The 22,443-nt window shown below is 39.8% G+C and overlaps 1 protein-coding gene across 9 annotated transcripts in view; it reads left to right on the top strand.

The window, feature by feature from the left end:
• CNTNAP4 (contactin associated protein family member 4) overlaps nt 1-22,443 on the top strand; it is a 269,244-nt gene that overhangs the window by 50,230 nt on the left and 196,571 nt on the right. Inside the window, exon 1 of one of the 9 annotated variants that reach the window (XM_081508576.1) lies at nt 12,417-12,528. The exons of 7 other annotated variants lie outside the window; for them this stretch is intronic. In XM_081508576.1, the coding sequence (XP_081364702.1) occupies nt 12,501-12,528 (28 nt within the window). In that variant the 5' untranslated portion in view covers nt 12,417-12,500. Of the gene's footprint in view, nt 1-12,416; nt 12,529-22,443 lie in introns of those variants that run through there. One more of the 9 variants, XM_081508582.1, reaches the window with a different exon arrangement.

The following is a 22,443-nucleotide window of genomic DNA, read 5'->3' as shown; positions in this document are numbered from 1 at the left end:
ATATATATGGAATCTAGGAAAATGGTACTGAAGAATTTATTTATAGGGCAGCAATGGAGAAACAGACATAGAGAATTGACTTATGGATATGGGGGGGAGAGAGAGGGTGAGACGTTGGAAAGAGTAACATGGAAACTTACATTGCCATATGTAAAATAGATAGGCAACAGGGATTTGCTGCATGGCTCAGGAAACTCAAACAAGGGCTCTATATCAACCTAGAGGGGTGGGATGGGGAGGAAGATGGGAGGGAGTTTCAAAAGGGAGGTAATATATGTATACCTATGACTGATTCATGTTGAGATTTGACAGAAAACAACAAAATTCTATAAAGCAATTATCCTTCAATAAAAAAGTTGTTAGTTATTTAAATATAGTCATCCCTAAGTTTATTTAATTCTCAATGTGAATGACATGATTTTCTCTTCTGTTGAGGAATGGGAAGTTAATAAGATTTCATGCTCCTTTAGGAATACTTAGTTCATATTGTTGACTATCTCTTAGTAGGTTGTGTTTGATTGCTTGAGTATGTTTCAAGAAAAGTGCAGATAATTAAATGGTAACTTACTGTAGAAATAAGGGAATTTCAAAACTCTATGGACTTAAAGACAGAGTATCATTGTTATCCCTCCTATATGCTAAGACAAAACCCATCTGCTCATCCATTCTATGGACAGAGAATTAGCAATACTAACCAAAAACTACTATTAACAATCATAAAAAAGACACCAACATCCTATATTAGTAAAACTGTGATTCATTCGTTTCTTATCCCCTTCTCACATGTTGTATCAGCCACTTCTTTTTTTCAGTTTTTAGTTATTCTAGTGGCTATATAGTGAAGGTGAAGTGAAAGTGAAAGTCACTCAGTCGTGTCTGACTCTTTGCAACCCCACGGACTAAACAGCCCCTGGAATTCTCCAGCCAGAATACTGGAGCAGGTAGCCTTTGTCTTCTCCAGGGGATCTTCCCGACCCAGGGATTGAACTGGGGTCTCCTGCATTGCAGGCGGATTCTTTACCAACTAAGCTATAGAAACCCTGTGGGTATATAATGGTTTCTTATATTGTGGGTATTTTTAAATTAATTAATTAATTAATTATTATTTATTTTTGGTCGCACTGGCTCTTTGTTGCTGCATACAGGCTTTCTCTAGTTGTAGAAAGTGGGACCTGCTCTCTAGTTGCAGTGTGTAGGCCTCTCGTTGTGGTGGCTTCTCTTGTTGCAGAGCACAGGCTGTAGGCACGGGCTCTGTCATTTTTGTGCACGGGCTTAGTTGCCCACAGCATGTGGGATCTTCCCGGACCAGGGATTGAACGTACCCTGCATTGGCAGGCGGAGTTTTAACTGCTGGACCACCAGGGAAGTCCTCAGCCACTTCTAAGTTTACGGGTTGATCTTATCCTTTGTGCTATTGTTTAATGTTTGAGTACGTTGAACACTGAACAGGACAAATAGATTGTGTGTTTTGCTATATGATACGTGCTATAAATACTTAGCACTGCAGCATGAGTTTGAGTTTATTCAAAAATTTATATCTGGTATTATTTGATACATTCTTCTATGTGTATTTCTCTTTTTTATTGGGTACAATTGCCATAACTTTGTGTGTTTCTTAGTGTGAGAGTATCATTGGTGAGTAATAACAGAGATCCTTGTATTACTCAGTTTACAAGGAGAACTTTGTGGGCTTTGAATACTTTAGTGTAGCTAATTCTTGCTGTTACTTTTATTTGTCTTATAGTGAAAGTTACTGTCACACTGGACTATTTCTCTTGTTTTCAATTCTGAATCCCTTACTACAGGCAAGTGGGCTTTCCTCGCCCCTAAGGGGATTGGTCCAGATTCTGAGCCAATGGTCCCTCCTGTGAGAATGCTGCCATCACAACACTGACCTTAGAATGAAGTTTCTATCTTGTACTTCTTTTTAAAAGTAAAGCAGAGTTTAACATTTACCACCACTCCATTTGATTAATAAAACATTTCATAGGCTTTGGCCCATGAAAAGAGATACAAAATTTAATGTAACTATTTATCTATATTTCATTTGTTGGGGTTCAATAAATCACACACATACTCTCTCTCCATGTGTATATATATGTATATATATATGATGTGTTACTTGTTGGATCAAATCATATTTTCTTCATTAATTTATATACTCATCAGGAATCTCCATCAGTAGGACTCATTTTCATTCTTAATTCATTTCTGTGGCTCTTGGTGAAACACAATATTAAACTTCATGAATCTCATTTGCATGTTAATGAAATAGAGAAACAAAACAGGATCATTTTAATTATCTTTTGCTGAGTGTCAGCCTACTTGATTACATTTTTTCTTTTTTATTTCATTTTTCTTTTTTTTTTCCTATTAATTACATAAAGTGTTCACAAAGGAATGTCAGATTTTGAATGACTTATTAAAGGCTATATATTATACTAGTATGGAAACATTCCTTGTAGTATTTAAATCAGGCTATGGAAGGGTATTCAGCTAAGTTGGCAAGTAATGTATAAATTAAATCAGCTAATAAGGATCCCAGTATCCTAGAAACCCAGATGGAGTGACCTCTTTGCTATGGAGTCTGGAAAACTTAGGGCTAAAGAACAGACAAGCAAGAAATGAGAAATCAAGCTCAATAACCCACAGTGTTCCATCTATGAGATAAGTAAGAAGTGCTCTGGGTAACACCGTGATAATGACTAGGCCCTGTAATGGGGAAAGGAGATCAGAAAAAGACTGCTATTAAATGGAATTATTCCATTTCTACCAGTAGGGAAGAAGAAAAATGTATTTTTCTTGAGGTCTGTTAATTTAATTTTGCCACTTAATTCTATTGTGGGTTGAAATGTGTCCTTCAAAAGAATGTGTTCACTTCTTAACCCTGATTCCTATGCATGTGACCTTCTTTAGACTTAGAGTCTTTGTAGATGTAATCAGGATCAGGTCATAATGGACTAGTGCGTGTACATGCTCAGTTGTTCAGTCGTGCCCGACTCTTTGTGACCCCGTGGACTGTAGTCCACCAGGCTCCTCTGTCCATGGGATTCTCCAGGCAAGAATACTGGAGTGGGTTGCCATGCCCTTCTCCAGGGGTTGAACCCGCATCTCCTGAGTCTTCTGCAGTACAGGTGGATTCTTTACCACTGAGCCATCAGGATTAGGCTGAACCCTAAATTGAATGACTTGTAAAGATTTGGACATGATTTAGCCACTGAACAACAGCAACAAGAATCCAGAGACTGGGTTTCTTCTAAGAGAAAAGAGATTTATGGGGACACAGAGACAGAAGGAAGAAGTCCATGAGAAAGCGGAAGCAGAAATTGGGATGATGTAGCTACAAACCAAGAGATATCAAGTATTGCCAGCAAACTCCAGTGGCGAGGGTTTTTCTCTGAAGCCCACAGAGGGGGCACGGCCCTGCTGACACCTCAGTTTGGACTTCTAACCTCCAAAGCTGTGAGACAGTTAATTTTATTCTTTTAAAAGCTGTGCACCTAGTGATACTTTGTTATAGCAGCCAGGGAGGCTGGTATAAGTGCCTTGAGGAAGTGACGTCTTCTCCATGTTTCTTTTGCACTGGAAGATGCTTCTCGATTTGAACCTGACAGATTTCACAGCTCAGAGATGTGTGATCCAAACTTAACCCTAAACCACACAAACAAACAAACATTAATCACTACTTTATTGGCTTTGTAATGGAATTTAATCTCTCTGCCCTTATACACTATTCCCATTGTTACAGTTTCCATGTAGGTTGAATTATTAATACATTTGGCACCTGAAAATGTTGCCATCGTCAGTGTATTGTTCAGACAGGTTCCAGTGTGCCATCAATGGTCCAAGTGTGCTCTTGGGACAGGATACAAAGAGGTCATATGTATAGAACTGTTTCTGAAGTTGCAGTAGAGTCTAAATGAATGTTTTTATTTTTCATGTACTTGGGAAACCTTGGAAATAGGTTATAGCAAACTGACGTGCTTATATAAGGCTTCCCAGGTGGCTCAGTGATCAAGAATTCACCTGCCAATACAAGAGATTCAGAAGACGTGGGTTTGATTCCTGGGTCAGGAAGATCCTCTAGAGGAGGAAATGGCAACCCACTCCAGTATTCTTGTGTGGAAAATCCCATGGACAGAGGAGCCTGGTAGGTTACAGTTAATGGGGTCGTAAAGAGTCAGACACAACTTAGTGACTGAGCATGTGCTTGTAAAAGCAGTAAATAAAATAGAATATTTGTATGTGTGAATGTAAACAGGAGTATATACAGCAGGTTGCCTCCATATGTAACAAATACTGTGCGTTTTCTCTCATCTACTCTGTAAGATCAAAATATTTCCTCTTTTGCTAGAAAGTGGAGTATTTGTCTCTATTTTCCCATTGTCTATTTTATTTATCCACAGCTAAGCCCTTCTCCTCTAAATGCTTGTAAAGCAATGCTTTCTTCATGCCTGTAGGGTTTACTGTTAAAACCAAGCATCTATCTGTAGAGAAATGAGCATATTTAGTTAGAGGACAGAGGGAACTCTGATTCTAGATATACCTCTAGTGAGAAAAATGACAACATTCTATACAGAATTATTTGGCAGTTCATACTGCTCTAAATCATGGTGCTCATTTGCATTTAACTATTATGCTTACATTAAAATCCCATAGATAAGTTCCCAAGGTATGCTTAGTGCATGTCAGTTGCTTAAGAGGACAGTTGAGGTGAATGTTTTTTGCTGTTAAGCATATTGCATAATATCATTTATAATGCTCACATTTAAAATGAAAATATATTCGATAGCCAATACCTTATGAGAAAAAGAATAAGAGATGAATTTTGTATGGGACTGAAAAAACTCAAGCCTCAGGAAAGGAGAGCCTCACGGGCCAGGTGGGTACAGGTCTGAAACACACCTGATGGTCCCCAGGATCAGAGGTGGGGCAGGTGAGTCTCACCGACCAAGCGTAGAGCCCTGACCACACTGAGGACAGTGTGTTCTCGGAGAGGTGGTTAAAGAACAAGAGATGTCAGCAGTTTGTTTGCTTCTGTGTCAACTGCTTCCCCCCACACCCAGGACGGATGTGCCTGAGTAAGCCCTTAGCACCAAAGAGTTCCCTGAATTGCAAGGGTCCGGCGTCTCCATGCTGAGTCAGGTTGTAAGTACACAGCTCTGCATTGGCTCTGCCCTGTTTTTCTGTCTTGCCCTAACTGATCTGAGATTAGGAGACGTACAGTTCCTAATGTTGGAATGAGAGCACTTAGCCCTGACAACTCCCACCCACCCCCCCCCCCACTCCCCAAGGATTCAGATCCCTGCGAGTCACCCCTGTGGTCATAGGACACAAGCTTCTCTCCAGCACATCTGAACCTCAGCCTCCTGCTCTGCTTCTCTGCTTTGTACTTGCAGGGATCACAACATTTTAGGTGAGGAATGAACACTTCAGTGTTAGACTTATCTGGATTGATTCACTGTTCCTGGGCTTAAATCATTACTACTTCTTACTTTTTTAAAGATAGAAGAGATATGTAATCTCTATGCTTAAACTCCCTAGTTTTCTTCTGGAAGAATAGGGATAATACTGAAATGGTTTTGGGTTTATTGAAAATGATCACAGCGCTGTGGTGTGGCCACAAGAATTACTAAAGCATGGTCCCGAGAGAATGTTGAACAGTTTCAGAGCATATCCTGCCAATTAACCTCACTTCAGCAAACCTCATGGGACCAGATTTTTACATTAACTGTTACAAAGGTAATCTCAGAAAACTCAGGCTTCCACAAAACCTCTTGTGAAAGAGTATTTTTATTCTTGATTAATTCTGGAACAGAGCAGGGTTAAAGAATTACATTTTACATGTTCATTATTAGCTTGAAGTAAAGATAAAATGTTCTCATACATCCTTAGTCAAAATCTGTGAACTAGGGTATTTTGGTGGTTTTATTTAAAATATTTAGGAGCTGGAAGTTGGTTTACGAAGTTAAAATAATACTAACATTTTGATAAAGGTTTGGAAAATGAAATTCTAGATCAGTTTTATGGTCAGTGGTGTGTCATGTATTTATATAGATTGTGTTTTGTGTACTGGCTTTGAGAAGGTGAAATAAAGATGAGTGAATATTTACATCTAATTTCTTGATATGCCTATGTCCTCTATTCATTAAAGAATCAGAGGGTTTGCTGTCATGTCTGGGATTAATATGCAATCACTTCTGTTCTTCTCTCAGTTCATTTGATTTACCACCAGAGGTGATTGTCCTCCTGACCACTTGGGTGTCTCTCTCTCTTCTGATCCCCCTTGCTTAAGAACATGTTCTACTATCTTCCAATCTCTGGCCAGTGTCTTGATACTCCCTCCATCTTACCTTCTGTCATCCTGGTCTGTCCTGTAGCACAGATTCTTCAGCTCTAAATCAGTCTGATAATGTAATCCCAGTCAATGTGCCATGTAGCTGATCCTAAGTAATTTGTAGAGATAAAAAATGCTGGTTTTGGAATCACAAAAACTAGGTTATCATACTAAATTGTGAGTGCCCTTGGGAAAATGATATTTCCTCTCTTTTTTCCCTGTAAATGTATGGAGTCAATTTGGAGATCTCTAAATTCAGTGACAATGTACTCTTTTTATTTGTAATATTCTGTAGGCAATGTCTCTTTTCCTTTTAACTCACTCTAATAATGGAGATCTTCAAAGCATGTGAGTGAGTGACTTTGATGGCTTTTCAATCAGAAGGTAAGGGCAGAATTTTAAGGGAGACTGTCCTTCCAAGTTCCCTCAATTAGAAGACACAGGATGTGCCTGGCTTAGGAGGTCGTCTGCAACTGTTTTAAAATATAGGAATTCAAGTGATAAATATGAGCCTATTGTAATTGGCACAGGGGCTTAAATTTAGTCACTTAAAATGCATCCATAAAGTTAAAAATTATTATTAATACATAAAGTACACTTCTTTGTGTATATCTAATATTTTTCACTTTGTAGAGGAGGAAAGTTGGTACAGTGAAGTAATAGTGGGTGGTGTTTGGTTGAGTTCTCCCAAAAGTACACCCTGGACCAATGGTTGAGGTGCCAGTGGTTTATTGGGGGATGGTTCCCAGGAGAAAACAGTGAGGGAGTGTAGGAAGCAGGATAGGAAGGAGGAGAGAGCAATTTCAAGTGAAGGCCCACACACAGCCTAATCTCCCAGGAAACTCTGGGTGGTAAAGTTTTACCTAAGGCTTTGTCTTACCTCCCATTAAAGGAACTGAGGCTAGCAAGGTGCTTGGCTGGCAGTGTGAATAATTTAGAACAGCTAGTGTCTAAACACTAGCTTTAGACAGTATAATAAAATGCAACAAACTAGCTGGCTTAAACAACAGACATTTTTTTCTCACAGTTCTGGAAGCTGAAAAGTCCAAGATCAAGGTGTCAGCAGATCTGTTCCTTGTTGGTAGCTTGCAGCAGCCACTCCCCTACTGTGTGCTCCCATGGCCTTTCCTTGGTGCTTGCGTATTTGGGGAGGGAGAGAAAGATCTCTCTGTCTTCCTTATAAGGTGACTAATCCCATCATGGGGGTCCCACTCTAAAGACTTCAACTAAATCTAACTACTTCTGAAAGGTGATACCAAATATCATCACACAGGGGGTTATGGCTTCAACATATGAGTCTGGGGGCAGGGTGGGTCACAGCCCCTAAAAGCTGCATTTCTATAAACTAGTGAACCAACCACAAAGTGTTAACTGCTTGGTGATATCTGAGAGAAACCAAGATAGCCAGGCTTTCAGGGTCAAAGATCCTGGAGAGAAAAGAGATACCATATAGTGAGCCTGACATTTTCAGCACCAAATAACAGAGCTTCAAGACATAAAAAACTGGACAGAAATAATAGGTGAAAAAAAAAATGAAACACTAAACATAGTGAGAGGTTTTTAATATCTCTCTTTCTTGGTAGCTCATTTAGGAAGTATGCAAAAGACCAGTGGAAATATAGATTTTAACAGCAAAGTTAACAAATTTGACAAAGTATTTATGCATGTAATTTATATTTATATAATGGGTAGCATATATAAACCTCTACCTTCAACAACTGCAAAATATACATTCTTATCCAGAGTACCTAGAATATTTACTTAAATTTATTCTGGGCCATAAAAAATTCTTCAACAAATCTCAAAGGATTTAAATCATGCAGGGTAGGTGCCCTGGGTACAGTTGAATTAAGCTAGAAATCAATAATTAAAAAATACTTTAAAACCCAGAAAGGTGTGGAATTTAATTAATACACTTCTCAAAAAGAAATCTCAATGGAAATGAGGGAACACTTAAACTCAATGGTAACAAAATACTATAGGTCAGAATTGTGAGATGCAACTTAGGTCAAATTGATAGCCTTAATTGCATATATTACAGAAGAAGGAAAGCTAAATATTTATGATCCATCCATTGCCTACTTCTTTAGTTTCTCAAGAAATTAGAAAAAGAACAACAGATTAAGCCCAAAGTAAGGAAAAGACAAGGAATAAAAGAAAAGTACATTAATTAATAAAATATAAAATATGTAGTATAGATTGTAAGACAAAAACATAATAAGAGGATATTTTAACAAGTGTCCTGCTAATAATTGTGAAAACTTAAATGAATTGAAAAAATTATTTGAAAACCACAACCTGAAAAATTGTCCGCAAGAAATAAAATGTTTCTCTGTCAGATAAAGATAGTAAATCCATAAAGCACACACTCCAACAGAGAAGACTTCAGGCTAAAATGAATTCATGTGTGAATTCTTCCAGACACTTTTAAAGAAGCTACAACTCTAATCTTACACATTCTCTTCCAGAGGACAGCAAAAAAGTCAAAGTACTCCCCAACTCATTCTATGAGAGCAGCATAACCTTGATACCAAGCCATGTCAAGGACAAAGAGGGAAGAAAAATTAAAAGCCACTGTCTCTCACGAATATAAATGTGAAATGCTATAAACAAAATATTAGCGTACATGTATGAAGGGGGCTTGGCTTCAGCGTGAGAATGCACCTTCTCAGCTGGAGTGAGTGCATGTGTGTTCTGAAAGCATGGTGGGCTGCACAACCAGAAAAACAGTGAAAGCAGGGCCTGGAGCTTTCTTGTCTGATCCATGCATAAGTATCTTGAGCATCTTACCTAGGAGAGGATGGAGTGGAAATGTAACAATAGCTAGCAATAGAAAACCATCTTTTTTTTTTTTGAAAAAAATTTTTAATTGGAGGATAATTGCTTTACATTGTTGTGTTGGTTTCTGTCGTACAACAATGTGAATCAGCCATACATATATGCCCTCCTTCTTGAACCTCCCTACCATTGCCCCCGCCCAATCCCACCCCTCTGTGTTGTCACAGAGCATCGGGCAGAGCTCCCTGTCTTATACAGCAACTTCCCATAGCTATCTATTTTACACATGGAAAACCATAGTTTGTATTCGCTTATATTAGGGACTATCATAATTAAAGATGTGGTCTTTTGTATTGGACATCTCCTGGACAACACTTACATTGTCTCAGCTCCACCTCCTTCTGCAACTGGGACCAAGTTCAGCTTCCTACAGGTGTAACAAGGTCTCCTCTTGTAGCTCCACTGACCTGTCACTTCCTGCTCTGTGGCTCCCCTGATGCTGAGGGAAGGTCTGCTCCCAGGGAACCAGTGGGCACCGTAAATCCTGATGCGTGGCTCTGGGCATGTTTGCCTGCCTGTGAGACTGTCCTTGACCGACAGAGGAGGAGACCTGATGAGTGAAATCTTCCACCTTTGTCCTCAGGGTGGAAAGTTCTGAGCTGCATCTCGTCAAAAAACTGCTTGGAAAAATGCCAAGCTTTTCATTTTATCCATACATTGTTTTCCTGATTTTGTTATTACCTGTCTGTGTTTTCTTGTATCTCTTTGAACTTCCTTAAGATGATTATTTTGAGTCCTTTGTTAGATGGGAGACCTTCATTACTTTGGGGTTAGTTATTGGATGTTTATTAGTGTCTTTTGGTGGTCTCATGTTTGCCTGCTTTTTCAGGGTCTATGTAGCCTTCACTAGTGTTGGTGCAGTTGAACGGGCATCGCTGGGTAGATTCTTGGGCAAGCAGGTTGGTCCCAGCCTATGTCTGAGAGGGACCAGAGCTGAATCACAGAGCCACTTCCGGGTGGGCGTGCCTCCCTCCATGTCCCTGAGTGGGCGGAGCTGTTCCCTGTCTGCCGCCGCCGAGCGGCCATGTCTGTAACCCTCGGTCAGACTGAGGGGCAGGGACTGGCTGGCATCCTTGCCAGACGGCAGCTGACAGCAGTTGCGAGGGCCTGGGGCCAGCCACGGGGCTGCTTCAAGACCTGCAGCCACCCTGACGGCGACTAGCTTGCCGTCGGGCACAGAGGGTGTATCTCCTGCTCAGCGCCCCCAACCGCAGCTTGAAGGGCCGGGGCTGAGCTTACAGGACTGTTCCAGAGTCTTCTTTGGGGTCAGAATCGGTGGGCCTCCCTCCAGGGACACTGTCAGCAAGTCTCCTGGTGGGTCCCTGGGCTCTGGGCCTGCTGCTGGATCCCAAAGCTTCCACCCAGGCGCTTCTGTCCATGGAGGGCTGCGGGATTATTGTTGCTCAGTTCAGTTCAGTCGCTCAGTCGTGTCCGACTCTTTGCGACCCCATGAATTGCAGCACGCCAGGCCTCTCTGTCCATCACCAACTCCCGGAGTCTACCCAAATCCATGTCCATCGAGTCAGTGATGCCATCCAACTGTCTCATCCTCTGTCGTCCCCCAATCCTACCCAGCATTAGGGTCTTTTCCAATGAGTCAACTCTTCGCATGAGGTGGCCAAAGTATTGGAGTTTCAGCTTCAACATCAATCCTTCCAATGAACACCCAGGATTGATCTCCTTTAGGATGGATTGATTGGATCTCCTTGCAGTCCAAGGGACTCTCAAGAGTCTTCTCCAACACCACAGTTCAAAAGCATCAATTCTGCAGCGCTCAGCTTTCTTCACCATCCAACTCTCACATCCATACATGACTACTGGAAAAACCATAGCCTTGACTAGACAGACCTTTGTTGGCAAAGTAATGACTCTGCTTTTCAATATGCTATCTAGGTTGGCCATAACCTTCCTTCCAAGGAGTAAGCGTCTTTTAATTTCATGGCTGCAATCACCATCAGCAGTGATTTTGGAGCCCCAAAAAATAAAGTCTGACACTGTTTCCACTGTTTCCCCATCTATTTGCCATGAAATGATGGGACCGGATGCCATGATCTTAGTTTTCTGAACGTTGAGCTTTAAGCCAACTTTTTCACTCCCCTCTTTCACTTTCATCAAGAGGCTCTTTAGTTCTTCTTCATTTTCTTCCATAAGGGTGGTGTCATCTGCATATCTGAGGTTATTGATATTTCTCCCGGCAATCTTGCTTCCAGCTTGTGTTTCTTCCAGCCCAGAGTTTCTCATGATGTACTCTGCATATAAGTTAAATAAGCAGGGTGAGAATATACAGCCTTGACGTACTCCTTTTCCTATTTGGAATCAGTCTGTTGTTCCATGTCCAGTTCTAACTGTTGCTTCCTGACATGCATACAGGTTTCTCAAGAGACAGGTCAGGTGGTCTGGTATTCCCATCTCTTTCAGAATTTTCCACAGTTTATTGTGATCCACACAGTCAAAAGCTTTGGCATAGTCAATAAAGCAGAAATAGATGTTTTTCTGGAACTCTCTTGTTTTTTCGATGATTCAGCGGATATTGGCAATTTGATCTCTGGTTCCTCTGCCTTTTCTAAAACCAGCTTGAACATCTGGAGGGGGTATATATGAGAGACTTGCTGTTCTGCCATCTTACTGACGTCACGTCATATGTTAGACATCTGTCTGTCTAATAGTTCTATAAATAAAAATCTGCTCCCATAAATTATCTCGTTTGAATTTTGACTGTAAACCAAAGGCTGCCCTGCAGATGTAGTCCCACAAGAAAAGAGGTAGAAGAATTACACGAATTTAGGACTTCTCTGTTTCTTCTCAAATACAACTTTATATCAGAGATTTTCTCCCTCAGTGGGAACTGTTAGGTCCTCACAGGTCTAAGTTTAAGTCGAAAGCTAGCCTAAGATCACATTCCAATGGTTTGATATTTGTTGTTTTTCTCTTGTCTTTGCTTTTGAATCCTTTCAAAGGGAATTGACATATAATGGATACTAACAACAGAGAAGAGAAGGGGCACATACACAATTGACAGTGTAATTGGCTATATAAAGTAGAACTGGCTTAATAGACAATATAAAAATATCTTGACTATATAAAAACGAAAAACAAGATCAGAGACCCTGTGCCAAAATGAGAATGTTTATGTGGGTTTTTACAAAGTCTCATCTTTGACCTTGGCGTTGTGCATGCCCTGCCTGAGTAAGCTGGTTCACTGCCAGGGCTGCAAGAGGAGGCCTGTGCAGACACCTCCCACATTTGTGCTGGAGGAGAAACACATCTAACAATCTCCCATCTTGTATTTTCAACTGCCTGCTGGAATTTCCCAGCTGCCTGCTAGATGGCTTGTCTTCCCCAAAAAGCTTCACGTAAGACTTGTTAATTATAATACCTCTTAACCAGCTTCTACTTGTAATTATTTTTCTTTCCTGGTTCCTGGTGGTTACCTTAATTACCATGGCTTAAAATTCTTAGAATCACCTTTTATTTCTCCATTGATCCCTTCTAATTTGATAAATTCTGTGTATTCATGGTTTGCAATCTCTTTCTCATACTCTTTTTTGGGGAAAAGGGTTTCCATTGCTACTACCCTAATGCAGTTTTTGGATTTCTAGCCAAGGTTATTTTTAATAACTTTTCTATTTTGAAGTCATGCAACTTTGAGGCTTTCCTCAATAAAAAATAAAATTTAAAGCAGCGTCATGACCTTGTTTTTTGCCTGCTTAAGATTTTCAAACTCCTCGCATGTATAGGTATTTCTGAATGTACTTTCCAAAGTCTAGCTAATATTCTGCAGTGATTGAGGAGATAATTTGGTAGTTTCAAGGAAAAAGGAATAAAAAATGCTTATAAACTTTTCACAAGTTAAACTGTAAGATTTTGAGAATTGTCTACAACTCACAGAGTGCAGGCATACCTCATTTTATTGTGCTTTGAAGATATTGTGTTTTTACAGATTTAAGGTTTGTGGCAGCTCTGTGTCAACCAAGTCTATTGTTACCACTTTTCAAGAGTGTTTGCTCACCTTGTGTTTCTGTGTCACATTTTGATAGTTCTCACAATATTTCTAACTTTTTCATTATTATAATTGGTATGGAGATTTGTTGTCAGTGATCTTGATGTTAGTACTATGACTCAGTGAAGGCTCAGTGACAGTTGTTACTTATTTTTTAGCGATAAAGCTTTTTTAAATTAAATATGTATATTTTAAAAGATGTGCTCTTGCACACTTAGTAGATCACAGTATAATATAAGCATGACTTTTATATGCACTGGGAAACCAGAAAATTTGTTTGACTCATTTTACTGTGATGTTTGCTTTATTGTGGTGGTCTTTATTCCCCAGTATCTCTGAGGCATGCCTGTATAGTTTCTCTTAACTAACCTATCTTTGCTTAATTTGTGTGTTATTATATTTCTACAAATCTAATAAATGTACAATATCATAAATATAGGGCTTCCTTAGTGGCTCAGATGGTAAAGAATCTGCCTACAATGCAGGAGATCAGGGTTCGATCCCTGGGTTGGGAAGATCCTCTGGAGAGGGGAATGCCTACCCACTCCAGTATTCTTGCCCGGAGAATTCTATGGACAGAAGTTGAGGAGTGATCATGACTTTAGTACAAGGATTAAATCATAGAAGCTGGGATATGTGAATATTTGAATATGGTGATTTCATATAAGCATCTAAATAAGACAAGCACTAGGTGGACATTGGACTTACTAGACAAAGATTTTAAATTGTCTTTCAAGTATGCTCAAAGAGTCAAAGGAAACAAGAGAATGATATCTCAACAAATAGAGAACATGGATTGTAAAACAAATCTAATTTAGTGTCTTCTAATGTGAGTGTTATGAATTTTTTCTGCAATAGAGAAAAACAGAAGATGTGCATCAAAGTTGCACTCCTAATAGCAAAACCCCATCTCATTATTACTATTATGCTCAGAGAACAAAATAGAATAAACTGTTCGCAAAATTTCTCTCTCAAAAAGACACTGTCACAACCAGCATTTTTTCAGTGGTCCTGGATATGGAGTAAACATTATGAGAAAATGCTAATAGGCCCCTGCTTTCTTCAGTGTAACAACTACTTTGACTTCTGAGTTTTCATCTTCCTTCTACTTGTATAAAAGTGAAGGGCTCATCTCTCTTTGAATCTGGTTGGCCTTGGTGATCGCAAGTGTAGGAGACAGCACTTTTCCTTGTGTTCTGGATCATCTGGTGCACATTGCAGGTTGGAAGATGCCCTGAAGCTGGACTGAGGTGGCACTGGGTGGACACAAGAAGCCTTGTTCACAGAGGAGAGTGTGCTGAGAGTAACATGTCTCAGTGTGACAGTTTTACCAAATTGACATCACTGGGAAGTGTAGGAGTTGGGGAGGGGGGTGTTTTTTATTGTGTTGTGCAAAATAGTGAGCAGTACTTTGTGCTTTTTTCTGCATGAAAGTAAACTGGTTCATGTTGGCAAAGGAGAGCACATAAGTTCCTGTAATGAAGAATGAAGTAAAAAGCATTTTTAATGACAATAATAATTGCTTCATGGCTGTTTCTCTCTGTGAGGTGATATGGGGAGTGGAAATAGACATGACCTCTCCATGGGTCCTTCATCTCCCTGTCCAGCTCAGATAGGCACACGCCACCACAGCCTAAGAGAAATAAACAAATTTAAGTGGGCACCTTTTAGATCTAAAATAGAAACAATTTGAAAGGGGAAATGACCAGCCTAAAGGAATCCCTTTTCCCCATACCCCACAGAGGGAAGAGACATGAGGAAGTAAGTCTGAAGGATCGTGTTTGATGATGTCTTGTCTTCAAACTAAGTCCACAGTAGGAAGCTTGACAGAACCTTTCATTCACACTCAAGTGCCTGAATGTGAAAGGGTGCTCAGAGTGGGTGCTTGAAGAGGAGACTGCCTGCCCCAAGAGGAGTCACTGGATCATCCTGCTGCTACACTGTGGAGCCGATGGTCTGACAGTCCCCACATCAGCCCCAGATGGCATGCGAGGGGAACCAAGAATGGATGTGGAAATTAGGGCATGAAGCGGTGGGTGTGGGCTAAGCGTCACACCAGGGGTGGGTGAAAGAACATGACCAACCTGCAACAGATCACCTCAGAGTGGAGTGGAGAGGCTTACAGACCACACAAGACAAGAGCGGTCCCCGTCTCCGCTGCCCCCAGGGTGGGCAGGAAGGGAGGCAGATCCCGGAGAGCATTTCGAAGCTGAAAATGACAGAAATAAAATCCTGAATTGACTGAGAAATCATAAACTCGGCCGAGTTCCTCTGAAATGATTGGATTGATTTTCTACATTGGACAGGATAGGAGCTCAAGAGAGAAAATTAGATTGAGTTAGGAAAAAAAAAATGCATTTTTCATACCTGAGTCTGTAACTGAGAAATTCATAACTGCAATATGATACCAACTGCTTTGCTCAAGTAGTTTATCTGAGATATGGTCAGTAACCTGCCAGCTTGTGAGCAGCTCTTCTCAACTCAGCACTGTCAAGTCGGGACCTTGAAATCTGCCATGGAGGCATTTACACCACAGGAAGTGACAGATGCTGTGAAGCAGGACTCCTGCATACTACTTACCTGGACGTACTTCTCATCAGACAAGATGTAATGATGTTAGAGGAAAAGATATGAGAATTTCTTTTAAAAACCGGTCTATGAACCAAAACAGTTTGACATGCTCCTAGTGCTTAATTATTTGTTGCCTTAAAAAAGAATCCATAAATGTGTAGTTTGTATATTCACAATGTATAAAACATCTGTTTTTCTCAGTCACATATAAATTAAGATTTTTTTCTTTAGTAAACATCAAGAGTGATAGTTAAACCAACTCACTGCTGAAGCTGCGTGTGCAGACCAAACTATCCACCTAGCTGGGCATAGGTTGGTAAAAAGATTGCAAATACCATCTTCTTATAAAAGAATATGAAGAACCATGCATATTATTAGTGATCTTAGAATACTGTTTATTCTGTACATTTACAATTGTGGATGGTCTCTATTTATTATCTAAAATTGGTGATCCACATGTGTACCAAACACAACGCATACACTAAGTGTTTCTCTGATGCTGAGAACTGAATTTGACTGTTGTTTTCTTAGCTTTGAATGAAAGACTTTTACAGTCTGGTTCCACTCCCCTCTCTTGCCGTAATGACCAGTGCCCTCTTCATATCCTCTCACTCCCTTCAGTCCAATTACTGCCATCCTGAAAAATGTGCCTTGCCTTGTCTGTCCTGACAGCATTCCTCTGCTCGGAAGGCTCTAACCCTTCATTTTGGCCTTTCAAAATCCCATCCCGAAACCTGAATGAAATATTAATATTTCTGTTTCCCTAATCACTCACTGTATCCTAAGCTTCTGCATATAATGTGTATCACCTGCTGACGTGTCATCTTCTTTCATGAAAGTTAAAGCTCGTGACGGTGGAAGCCACATCATAAGTGATGATGAATAGGCTCTGAAGTAGGACCGGATTTAGGGCTGTGCCTGATTTACTACAGCTCTGTGACCTTTCACAAGTGACTCTACCTCCCCTTGCCTCAGTCTCTTCCTGTCTAAAATGGGGAAAATCATAGTTTCTATCACTTAGGCTTATTGTGAGAATCAAATAAGGCAGAACAGTGAAGTACTTAGTATGGTGTAGACTATATAGGCAATTTTAAGTCATAGCTGGCAGCTCCAGAGTCATCCTTAGCGTTTCTTTTTTTTTTAATTGAAGTATAGTTGATTTACAATTTTGTGTTAGTTTCAGCTGTACAGCAAGTGATTCTGATGCGTATATATATTATATTCTTTTATAAGTTATTATAAGATATTGAGGAGAAGGCAATGGCACCCCACTCCAGTACTCTTGCCTGGACAATCCCATGGACAGAGGAGCCTGGTAGGCTGCAGTCCACGGGGTCGCGAAGAGTCAGACACGACTGAGCGGCTTCACTTTCACTTTTCCCTTTCATGCACTGGAGAAGGAAATGGCAACCCACTCCAGTATTCTTGCCTGGAGAATCTCAGGGACGGAGGAGCCTGGTGGGCGGCTGTCTATGGGGTCGCACAGAGTCGGACACGACTGACGCGACTTAGCAGCAGCAGCAGCGTAAGATATTGAGTATAGTTCTCTGTGCTATACAGTAAATCCTTGTTGTTTATCTATTTTATATAAAATAGTGTGTAGTATCTCTTTATCCCAGACTCTTTTTAAAATACTTTTATTTATTTATTTTTGACTGTGCTGAGTCTTCGTTGCTGCACGGGCTTGTCTCTAGCTGCCACAAGCGGGGGCTACTCTCTAGTTGTGGTGCATGGACTTACTGCGGTGATTCTCTTGTTGCAGAGCTTGGGCTCTAGGGTGCACGGGCTTCTGCAGTTGCGGCACGTGGCCTCAGCAGTTGCTGCTCTGGGCTCTAGATCACAGGCTCAATAGCTGTGGTACATGGGCTTGGTTGTTCAGCAGTATGTGGGATCTTCCTGCATCAGGGATCAAACCCATGTTTCCAGGCAGATACTTTACCACTGAGCCATTAGGGAAGCCCATATTCCACACTCTTAATTTATCTCTCCCCATCCCCCCTTTCCCCTTTGATAACCATAAGTTTGTTTTCTATGTGTGTGAATCTGTTTCTGTTTAGTCAGTAAACCCATTTGTATTATTTTTTAGATTCTACATGTATGTGATATCATATAGTACTTGTCTTTCTGACTTCATTTACTATGACACTTTCTAGGTCAATCAATGTTGCTGCAAATGGCAGCATTTCATTCTTTTTATGGCTGAATAGTATTTTATTGTGTGTGTGTGTGTGTGCGTGTGTGTCTGTACACCACATCTTTATTCATTCATCTGTCAGTGGACACTTACGTTGCTTCCATCTTGGCTGTTGTAAACAGTGCTGCTATGAACACTGGGGTGTATATATATCTTTTTGAATTAAGAGTTTTCATATCTTCTGGATATTTCTTTTGATTATATATGTGCTGATGGATATGTTGATCACATTTTGGTTCAGGTTTTTGGGATGTACATTATGGATATTAATGATAGTGACTAGAACGATATTGATAATTCCCTGTGTACAATATTTTTCTCTGTTTGAAAAGTTTGCGTGTGACCTAATACCGAAGACCATAACTAGTCAATCTGATTAGGGAGGTAAATTCTATATTCTTTGTTATGAGGGATGACATTTAGGGACTCTAAAGAAAATGATATTTTATAACCTTCTAGTTTTTTGTGCTTAATAATTTTTATTAAGAATTAGAAATGTTTACAATAGCTAGGACATGGAAGCAACCAAGATGTCCACCGGCAGACAAATGGCAGACAAATGCCCAACAGCAGAAAGCTGTGGTACATATACACAATGAAATATTATTCAGCTATAAAAAAAGAATGCATTTGAGTCAGTTCTAATGAGGTAGATGAAACTGGAACTTATTATACAGAGTTAAGTAAGTCAGAAAGAAAAACACCAATACAGTATATTAACGCATATTTTTGGAATTTAGAAAGATGGGAACGACGACCCTATAAGCGAGACAGCAAAAGAAACACATATGTAAATAACAGACTTTTGCACTGTGTGGGAGAAGGTGAGGGTGGGATGATTTGAGACAATAACATTGAAACATGTATATTACCATATGTGAAATAGGTGGCCAGTCTAAGTTCAATGCATGAAACAGGGCACTCAAAGCCGGTGCACTGGGACAACCCAGGGGGATGGGAGGGGGAGGGAGGGGGAGGGAGGGGGGAAGGGAGCTCGGGACGGAGGGACACGTGTACACCTGTGGCTGATTCATGTCAATGCATGGCAAAATCCACCACAATATTGTAAAGTAATTAGTCTCCAATTAAAATAAATTAATAAAAAAAAGAATTAGAAATACCCTAAATTTCATAGCCTGTCCTTTATTCAACTTTCAATCTCTCATTTCTGTATTCTTCCTATTTTTGAAAGGGTATGAGAAGAGTTTATTAAGTGTTTATATTTTTCAAAAATATAAAATCTAACCAGTTTGTAATCTACACACAAACAGTAATTTAAATTTTAAGATATTTAATTATGTTGATACTTTATTAAATTAATTTGTTGTTGTTCAGTCGTGTCCCCATGGACTGCAGTGCACCAGGCGTCCCTGTCCTTCACAATCTCCCAAAGTTTGCTCAAATTCATGTCCTTTGAATCAGTGATGCCATCCAACCTTCTCATCCTTTGTTATCCCCTTCTCCTTCCTGCTTTCAATCTTTCCCAGCATCAGGATCTTTCCAATGAGTCAGCTCTTTGCATCAGGTTGCCAAAGTATTGGAGTTTCAGCTTCAGCCTCAGTCCTTCCAATGAATATCCAGGATTGATTTCCTTTAAGATTGGCTGGTTTGATCTTGCAGTCCAAGGGGCTCTCAAGAGTCTTCTCCAGCATCACAGTTTGAAAGCACCAATTCTTCAGCACTCAGCCTTCTTTATGGTCAAAAATCTCACCTCTGTACATGACTACTGGAAAAACTATAGCTTTGACGGACCTTTGTCAGCAATATGATGCCTCTGCTTTTTAATAGGCTGTCTAGGTTTGCCATAGTTTTTCTTCCAAGTGGCAAGTCTCTTTTAATTTCATGGCTGCAGTCACTGTCTGCAGTGATTTTGGAGCCCAAGCAAATAAAGTCTGTCACTGTTTCCATTTTTTCCCCATCTATTTGCCATGAAGTGGCAAATTAATATTCAGCCAGAATTCATTTATTCAGGGGAATTCAAGACACAATTTCAGATGTCACAAATAAATTGACAGAAATTAATCAGAATTATATCTTAGAAAACAAATGTCATGAAGAGAGTTTAAGATCCTTTGAAATTTTGGATTTGCTCATTAAAAAAGTCTGTAGTTTTCCTTTGTTACTAGAAAACAAAACTCTCACAGCCCCTTGACCTTCTGAAATCATCTCAGAGTCTATCTAATTTACTTTAATTGCTCTGAGTTTGGCCATGTTAGAACAATAAGAGTTTAGCTAATGGCAAGCCTCACTTTTGTGTTTGAGAAGTGCATGAACATTTCTGCCAAGGAGATTTCAAATATGACAATGGTATTCTCATAGGGAACTTGATTCTTAGTTATTAATTTAACAAACATAAATAAACTATATTATCTCATATTACAGAATTCTCATAGCTAGATTGTGGGAGAGGTGGTATTTGAGTTGTAGCTGAGAGGTGGAGAAAACGAAGTCCTGGCTGAGTGAGAGGCATAAGGATAAGTATAATTCAAATGAAGTTGTGGAGAATGAGAACAGACTTCATAAAAAAATAGACTTTTTCTGAGGCTCCAGTGCCAGATTGAAGTTGCATTTAGTGCTGTGCCAAAAAGAATGCTCTTTGCAACCAAGAGAAAAATGATTCAACCTGCTTTTACCAAAACAACTCTGGGAATGGTGGCAAAAACCGGTCAGTTATCTAAAAGGCACATATTGAAGATTTTTAGGAAGGGTAGGCCATCAGGCTCAGAGTACAATTTCCTGATTTCCTTTCCAAACCCTGTAAACATTTGCAAACCCCAATGGCCTTGCTTCCTTCATTATTATCACCCTAGAAGACCTGCGCCTCTATTCTGCAGTGAATCACTCATAGCTTTCTGAGTCCTTCATACTTCCCCAGGATTCCCATCCTTTCAATTTGGCGTGTTTCAGATTTCCCTTCCATGGATGACTCTCCTCTCAGCACCACCATCCAGAAACCCTTCCAAGCTATCATCCTTGCCTTTGTCATCTCCCAGCTCCTTGCCCTCCCAGCATCTGACATCGAAGCGATTATCCACAGAGCATCAAGGCCCACCAGTCTCCCTCACCGGGATCTCTCAGACGCTTTCATGTCTCTTCATTCTTTCATTTACTCACTTCAAAGCTGTATCCCCAGCAATAAGTTGAGCTGAGTGGTTGACATATGGACTTAAACTAAAGTAGGAATCATCAAAAGCCAAAAGGACAATGAAAATCACTTTGGAGATGACATTGACCAGATTTGGCAATTTCTACACATATTGAAATTTGTATTATTGAAAGGGGATAATTAGAAATGATTTTCACATTTTAGTCTGAGTGACTTGAAGATGGAAATGATGTGGCCATCTGGTTTTGACAGGAGGTAAGGCATCCATTTTTGGAATGTTGAGTTTGAGATATCTATGGGGCATCCATGAATAGATATATAGGAAGCATTCAGGATTTAGAATTTAGATTTCAAAGGAAAGTCAGAGCTAAAGATAAAGATTCAGGCCTCATCATCTAAAACAAACAAAAAAAATTAATCATTGCAGCCAAAGGCATGAGAAATGTAGTCCACTGAGAATGTAAAGTAAAAGAGGAGAGAGCGGTTGTGTTAGCTTTTCAACAAAAGTGGAGAAAGGAAGTTCTCTGAAGGATGCTGAAAAGGGCTGGCCAGAGGAGGGAGGAGGGCAAAACCCCAGGAAGGCGCAGTGTCACCTGGAGCTAAAGATGCTCTCAGCAACAGATGTTTGGTCATGAAACAGTTCCTGATACTTTTATTTGCAGCTCTTTTATTGACCTAGGTACATATTCTAAAGATGTAGGATGTCAGCATAGCAAAAGCGAACAGCTGTTTTTCTTTTGTTGAAAGCATCATCCTTCAAGAGTCATATAAATCATGAATTCTTATTGAAACTCTGCCTAAAGACCATCTGGGAGGTCCCCTTAAATATATGAGGAGGGAGATGGGAAGGAGGTCCAGGAGAGAGGGGACATGGGTGTACCTATAGCTGATTCTTGATGTATGACAGAAAACCACAAAATTCTGTAAAGCAATTATCCTTCAATTAAAAAATTAAAATAAAATATATAGATGCTAAAAAATATACCATCCATGCAGTCACATTGTTCCTCCAGTGTTTTATGAAAAGAGCCAAAATCCTAGGATTGTGTATAGTTTTGCAAAAGATCTTTTTCTTTATAAAGCACAGTTAACACACTACAATACACTTCTACTCAGTTACATGTTTGTTGAAGGAAAAATTGATGCCTTCAAATACAAATATAAAGATCTTGGCATTTATGTTTGACAGGCTCAGCTGACTCTGGAAATATTATGTTCATATTTCTTGAAATTATGAATTGCTCATTTTAAAACTACTTTTGGAGGTGTGATTGATATGTATAAAGCTGTACATATTTAATACATACAATTTGATGAGTTTGGAGATAAGAATATACCCATAACACCATCACCATAATCATAGTCTTAAACTTACTCATCACTTTCAAAAGTCCCCA

Source organism: Giraffa tippelskirchi, chromosome 7 (genome assembly GCF_054371585.1).
Source record: "Giraffa tippelskirchi isolate mGirTip1 chromosome 7, T2T-mGirTip1v1.2.pri, whole genome shotgun sequence".
NCBI lineage: Eukaryota > Metazoa > Chordata > Mammalia > Artiodactyla > Giraffidae > Giraffa > Giraffa tippelskirchi.
This window is presented reverse-complemented; position numbering and strand designations above follow the sequence as displayed.